This window comes from Carcharhinus amblyrhynchos, chromosome 23 (genome assembly GCF_965287045.1).
Source record: "Carcharhinus amblyrhynchos chromosome 23, sCarAmb.v2.hapA, whole genome shotgun sequence".
Lineage (NCBI taxonomy): Eukaryota > Metazoa > Chordata > Chondrichthyes > Carcharhiniformes > Carcharhinidae > Carcharhinus > Carcharhinus amblyrhynchos.
In genome coordinates this window covers 45384667-45391497 of record NC_137346.1, presented here as the reverse complement: position 1 = coordinate 45391497, position 6831 = coordinate 45384667, and the positions used below count along the sequence as shown (strand labels likewise).

At 40.9% G+C, this 6831-nt stretch overlaps 1 protein-coding gene across 1 annotated transcript in view; it reads right to left on the bottom strand.

Annotated features, from left to right (window-relative positions):
* Positions 1 to 1465: 1465 nt before the first annotated feature.
* The window catches only part of cct6a (chaperonin containing TCP1, subunit 6A (zeta 1)), a 30713-nt gene continuing 25347 nt past the window's right edge, over positions 1466 to 6831 (bottom strand). Inside the window, exons 11-14 of the mRNA XM_080210438.1 lie at positions 5710 to 5843; positions 4354 to 4456; positions 4079 to 4151; positions 1466 to 1835 (exon numbers count right to left, since the gene is read on the bottom strand). Of these exons, the coding sequence (XP_080066564.1) occupies positions 1763 to 1835; positions 4079 to 4151; positions 4354 to 4456; positions 5710 to 5843 (383 nt within the window). The 3' untranslated portion in view covers positions 1466 to 1762. The remainder of the gene's footprint in view (positions 1836 to 4078; positions 4152 to 4353; positions 4457 to 5709; positions 5844 to 6831) is intronic.

The window sequence follows — 6831 nt, the reverse complement described above, 5'->3', positions numbered from 1 at the left end:
TTAGACCCCGTGTCTCAAGGAGGATGTGCTAGCCTTGGAAAGGATCCAGGAAGTTCAGAATGATCCCTGGAATGAAGAGTTTGTTGTATAAGTAACGGTTGAAGACTCTGGGTCTGAAATCATTGGAGTTTAGAAGTATGAATTGGGGGGTTGGTGGGGAAAAAAAAAGGAATCTTATTGAAACTTCAAGGGTACTGTGAAGCCTGGATAAAGTGAACGTGAGGGAATGTTTCCACTAGTAGTGGAAATTAGAAGCAAAGGGCACAACCTCAGGCTAAGAAAGGACGATCCTTTGGAACAGAGATGAGGAGGAATTTCTTCAGCCAGGTTGTGGTGAATCTGTGCAACTCTACCACAGGAGGCTATGGCAATCAGGTCAGTGTCTTTAAGACAGATAAGTTCTTGATAAGGGGGTCAGGGGTTATGAGGAAAAGGCAGGAGAATGGGGATGAGAGAAAAAAAAATCAGCCATGATTGAATGGCAGAGCAAACTCGATGGGCTGAGTGGCCTAATTCTGATCCCATGTCTTATGGCCTTATGAAACTCACAATTACATTGGACAGTGGGATGTGACAGTTGCCCCCTCCCCCTGCCTTACAAAGTGGAGGTGACCACAGAGATCAGCCACATCTTTTCAGACAACCAAATTATTGTCAAAGTAACTTTGTTGCAGTGTTAATGTAAGCCCACTTGGTGACAATAAATAAACTTAAACTCAGTAACCTAATTGGCTCATTTCAACTAGAAGTGATTAATTATATCACGCCAACTACTTCTTCTGGGATAGAGGAACGGTGGGTCAGGACGCTATCCAATTTAGTATCCTGCAACACTCATTAAGGCTCACAATGGCACCAGTTGTAAAGAACCATTTGTTCAAAAGATACCAGATGTGAAAAAGAAGAAAGGTACCAGGAGATGTGTAAAGAGAGAGGGATGTGGTCCCCAGAAGAGCAGGGGGTTCAGTTCAGTTGGGCAGCATGGTTGGTGTAAGCTTGGAGGGTTGAAGGGCGTTTTCCTGTGCTGCAATTTTCTTTGTTCTTTGAAATCCAGAGAGAAAAGGGGATCTTATTGAAACATATAAGATGATTAGAGGTTTAGATAGGGTGGACAGTGATAGCCTTTTTCCTCGGATGGAGAAAGCTAGCACGAGGGGGCATGGCTTTAAATTAAGGGGTGGTAGTTATAGGACGGATGTCAGGGGTAGGTTCTTTACCCAGAGGGTGGTGAGGGATTGGAATGCCCTGCCTGCTGCGGTTGTAAATGCGCCTAGTTTGGGGGCATTTAAGAGATCCGTGGATAGGTTTATGGACAAAAAGGGATTGGTTTAGGTTAGTGGGTCATTGTTTTTTAACTGGTCGGCGCAACATCGTGGGCCGAAGGGCCTGTTCTGCGCTGTAATGTTCTATGTTCTAAGTCACTTATGATCAGTTTTATATTAAAAACCACACCAGGATGCAGAAATTTCATTTGCAAACACTTTATTGAACATTTGAATGCAAAGATTAGGAAATCAAACTGTTTAGTTGAACAGGAGAATACAAAATCTATTCACCATAAATAAACAAGAAATGTTTATAACATTTGCATACTACTAATGGCATAACAGCCTTGTTGAGAATGTCTGCACAATCTTATAGTCACAGAACGCAATGCCTCAATCCTAGGTACACTTTCATTTTTTAATCAGTTGGCATGTTAATGATATGCTGGACTTGAAGGAACAAGATTGTTCAGCTACAAAAGGAATTCCATCTTCATTCAACCTTTCAGAGAAGACATTCCAGCTCGCATGATTTCATCAACAAGGAGAATATTGCTAGCAATTACAGTACTGAAAAACAAAGAGACCCATTAAACAGTTTAGTTCAATGTTAAAGCAATGCAAAATTTCCAATCTAAAATGAAGTCATACACTGTAAATAGACATGTTGCCAAGGATTCTCCCTCTTACATTCATTAGGAGAGGCAGGGTCTTACCTGGGAATTTACCAACAGGATTCCTCAGGGGGAAGTTACGGCTCAATATGATTTTTCAAAGTACTGACGCTTACTTTATGTTAATGCACAGTACATACATCACCTGGGTTGACGTCAACACATTGTCCCAAGGATGGCAGCTGCACATGTCCTTGGCTGCGTATCATCCCCTACAAAGATGGCAGCCATAATTCAACTGCACATGCACAACGTTAGCAACATCACTGAAATTTATATACAATTTATTTGTCTGGAACAATGGCAGCATGCTGTTAAATGGAAAGTACCATTTGCATAGCTGCACAAAGTAATTGCATTAATTATTTCCTCAAAAAATGTTTAAACGTTTTGAGAAACTTTGCCTTTGCAGAGTTACTGATGTCAACCAGATACTCTTCAGCTCCAAAACTGGCACTCTTCAGCCTATGTACAAGTTTGTACAATACACAAGTAGTAATGATCTGAGCAGGATGGGCAAAGCCCCACAAGAAAGCTATAATGTGCTCTATTTCTACTTCAAATTTGAAAGGCGAGCAAATGGCTAGGACCTTATTTGCAAGATTGCAAATAGGCCAAGCTTTTACCATACGAAACTATACAAATCCCAATGTATAAATGACTGGCGGAAATAGGCTTGCAATGGACAATAACGGAGAATGCACAAGCAGATTTCTTAACTAGCACATCGAGGAAGGGGAGTACAAGACTGCTTCATTCCAAAAATGAATTTGATCTGGCAGGGACGAAGCTAGCCCATTGTCTTGGGGGCCTGCTGATACCTGCGATCATCGTTTGCTAAAGCTAGGGTAGAGTAAAGGATCAGGGAGCCAATGAGGTTAAACCAAGGCTTGATGTAATTTTTCAAAGCCATCCTAGCCTTTTTGCTACGACAAAACGTTAGATAAGCCTGGGAAGGAGCGCAATACCTCATCCTGTCAGCTTGGATCTTACTCGATCAAGCCCAAGGTCTTGTCTTGTCAACTTGGATCTGGTTTGGTCGCTCATGTGAGGACCATAATTGGCTTTTTTGATTAGAATTAAAGTACAAAAAGGTGAATGAGTGAGGGGTGGAGCATGTTAAAAAATCCTTACATATGGCTGCAGATTCAAAGATTGGAATTGGCAATTTCAAAAAACCCTAGGTAGGTAGGGTTTTTTTGGGAAATGGACAAAAATGATGATGAGCACTGGACCTGTTGATCTCATGGCTATTTGGACATTCATTAAAATAGCTTATGGAAGTGACCACATCTCTCTTCAGCAAAATTCTGCTTTAATATGACAAAATAACTGAAATTCTATCCTACATAGGAGTTGATTTTTAACATTAGCAATTGTGCATCACTTGATTGCACAATTATTTCATTTACCACAACTCCTGTTTTCTGCCATAAGCCAACTTTAAATCCAAGTTGGCACTGGACCTTCTATTCCCCAACCCTCAAATTTTATTAACCAGTCTTTTATGTGGTTCTTTTTTAAATACTTGATCAAAATTGACAGACAATGCACACTGATAGGGTTAATCAACCTCCCTGTCACAATAAAGTATTCAATTTGTCAAACATGATCCCCCTTTCACAAATCTGCCCTTCCTCAACTTAACCCTCCCTCCTCCTCAACCCCCACTTATTAAATCCGTATCTATTCGCATAATCCGTAAGGACTCCATGCAGGCCTTTTGGATACAGTGAAATATATCCTACACACAATTTTTCAATGGAAGCTCCATGCCATCAAGTCATATGCCTCGTTTCCAACTGCAGTTTGCAAGCATGGTTTTAAACATCTGTGCACTGGTGCAGTACAGATCTCTTCTGGTGGTTTGGAAAGATGTGTTAGCAAAAGTTCACATTATGGAAATTACTTCCAAAAGAGAGCCACATCTGTCTGACACATCTTGCAATCTATCCTGTATGTAGAGCCAAAATGTCATCAATTTCAGAATAGGACCTAATTTTCTGAAATCCATGAATATGCCCACATACAACTCAAAAACACTTGGCAAAGGTTTGCATCCTATGCTTACCATTCTGCATCAATTCCAAAGCCTAAAACTGAGTCAACATGCAAATAGAACAAAATTCCTTCACTTACCACGAATGAAGAAGCTGTTTCTTGACATTATAATTGTCCCAAACTCCAGCTTCTCCTGCTAGCATTGGTTCACCTGTGAAGGATGAAATCGAGTCAGAAATAGCTACCAATATATAGAAAAAGAATTCAGCATTAAAGATCCCCATTTCCTTTCTACCAAGAAAATATAATCTTTAGAGTCACAACTGGTTTCAAGAAACTGGCCTTGATGCGGTGATTAAAAACAACAAATTTGTGTATATATCAAATCATTAAACTATTATGTACTAACTTACCAGTGTTCAAATTTACACCAACAAGCTGACCTGATGCAGAATATTCAGTTTGAATTTTTACAAGAGTCTCTTGAGGATCATATCCAGAGTTTTGTGCAAGTACCTGAAACAAATGTAATTATTGTTCATAAAATGCTGTGGCCTGAGAAGCACTAGAATGACTGCATTTTATTCAAATTGAGATTAGCAAAAAGGCACAAAGCAAAGATATTACTTAAGTGTAAAACATGACAACAAGCACAATTCATTTACAGCTAGTAGGTTACCAAATGTTATGACCATTTAGGGGCCATTAGCTTTTGTTATAGACAAAATTTGAAATCCCAGTTACTTACTAAGCAAATAAAGCCATAGATTCCATGGTTTCAAACAGAAAAAAATTTACTGTACAGAAGAAAGCAAAGAATCAAATACTATCTTATCCCCTCAGCCAAAGTTAACACAGGGAAAACACACTAACTGCACAATAAATGGAAGATAGCACCAAGACAGCTCATGAATTTCTCAGCAACTCACCCAGAAGTCAGTCATCAGTGAAAACTAAAATTCTTTTAAAACAGTCTTCCTCTCCTCTGGTGTCAGATACCCGGTGACAATAGCTCTACCCGAATTCCTCAGATACAATCCTGACCTAATAAGTACACTATTCAGTTTAGATCTTCCAGATTTGCTCCCAGTTCCAGCTGAGCTGATGTACTACCGAGACTGCACCCAACCATATAACCAACTACACTCCCGACATCCCAGCTGCTTAGCCACGCTGCCAATAACCGCTTCTTAGCTTTCCTGAGCCCCATCTCTCAGCTGCAATGACCAAAGACTATTCCTGGGCTTCCTTGAGCCGTGGCCTCATTGGCAACAGTTAACAGCAGCACTCAGCTGCATGGAGCTAACTTTCCTCTTCATCTGTTCCTGAACCCATCACACAGGTTTTCTTTCCATGTCCTAAAACCTCAATCCCATGGGCAGCTGAGTAGGTTCTTGTGCATGTCCACTTTACTGCACTTGCCCTAGGACTCCCAGTATGCCAGGAATTGTAGTCTTCTGCCCCTGGCTGGAAAATCTACAAACCCAACCATATCAATACCCATAAACAACTTCGTAATCTAGTCCTACCAGGCCACCTCAATCCTTGGTACTCTTGGACAGGAATGAAAATCTATAAACTTATTTATTGCAGTGTGTAGAAAAACCAGGGGCTAAGAACCACAATTTTGATTTAAAACAAAAAGCACACAATCACCAAATCTTTCACTTCAGACACAAATGCTCCCATTAACACTGGTTGCACTCTTTACCTCATCTCCAAACAAATGAGACATACAATCCACAAGCATAGTAAAAAGAGCCACTTACCTTTGGAATAACCAACAGAGCATCTGCGAACGCTTGTACTCCCAACTGTGCTCTGCCCTTTACATTGGCTTTGTGTTTGATCAAACCATCTGCTACTGCAACTTCAAATGCGCCTGCACCTGCCACCACACAACCTATGAAAAGGCAACAAATATTAGTTTTATCATTGCATCCGAGTCCTCCATGAGAACTGGCTTCCTAAATGCCTTCACAAACTGAGCACTTACTGTAATGACAGCCTTCATTATCTCAACTACACAAAGTGCTGCAATAAGCTTTTTCAACAGGTAGATGGGGCATGAAAATGCACAGAGAAGATTTCTAATTCTAATAACCTGATATTTTGTAATCTTGCATGAAAAATAGTCAGATAGACATTTTAAACACTGTTGTCAGTGCCCCCACACCATATCTCAGCACCAAGTTGAAGCCTCCAGAAAGGAGAGAAATAGAAACAAAACACATTGTGGAACTGCCATTCAGACTGTCACACTACACGTTTGGAATATGCAATGATGCTGAAACCTGCACTGCCAGCAAGTAAACAGGGAAGTTTAAGAGTGCGACAAGGATTGCAATTAACAGATTTCATACAAAATTCTGTTTCATCATCACATCAGGCAATTTTGTAACTTAGAATCCCTACACTGCAGAGAGGCCATTTGGGCCATCAAGTCTACACTGACTCTCCAAAACAGCATCCCACCCAGACCCTCCCTACACCCACAACCTCATGCGGTTAGCATGGCCAATCCATCTAACCTGCACATCTTTGGACTGTGGGAGGAAACCACAGCACCCAGAGGAAACTATGCAAACTGCACACAGTAACCCAAAGCTGGCATAATTATTTCACGACATGGTGGGCCAACATGTGAAGCCCATCTCGCATTGCCTTTGAACTGAGTAGCCTACTAGACACTTGAGAGTCAACCACATTACTGTGAACCTGGAGTCCAGGTAAGGACAGCAGATTTCTTTCACCGAATCAGATGGGTTTCACGACAATTGACAATGTTTTCACGGTCATCTTGCAAATTCACCATCTGCCATGGTGGATTTGAATTCAGACTCCTTGTCTTTGCTCTCTGGATTACTAGTCCAGTGACAATACCGCTGGGC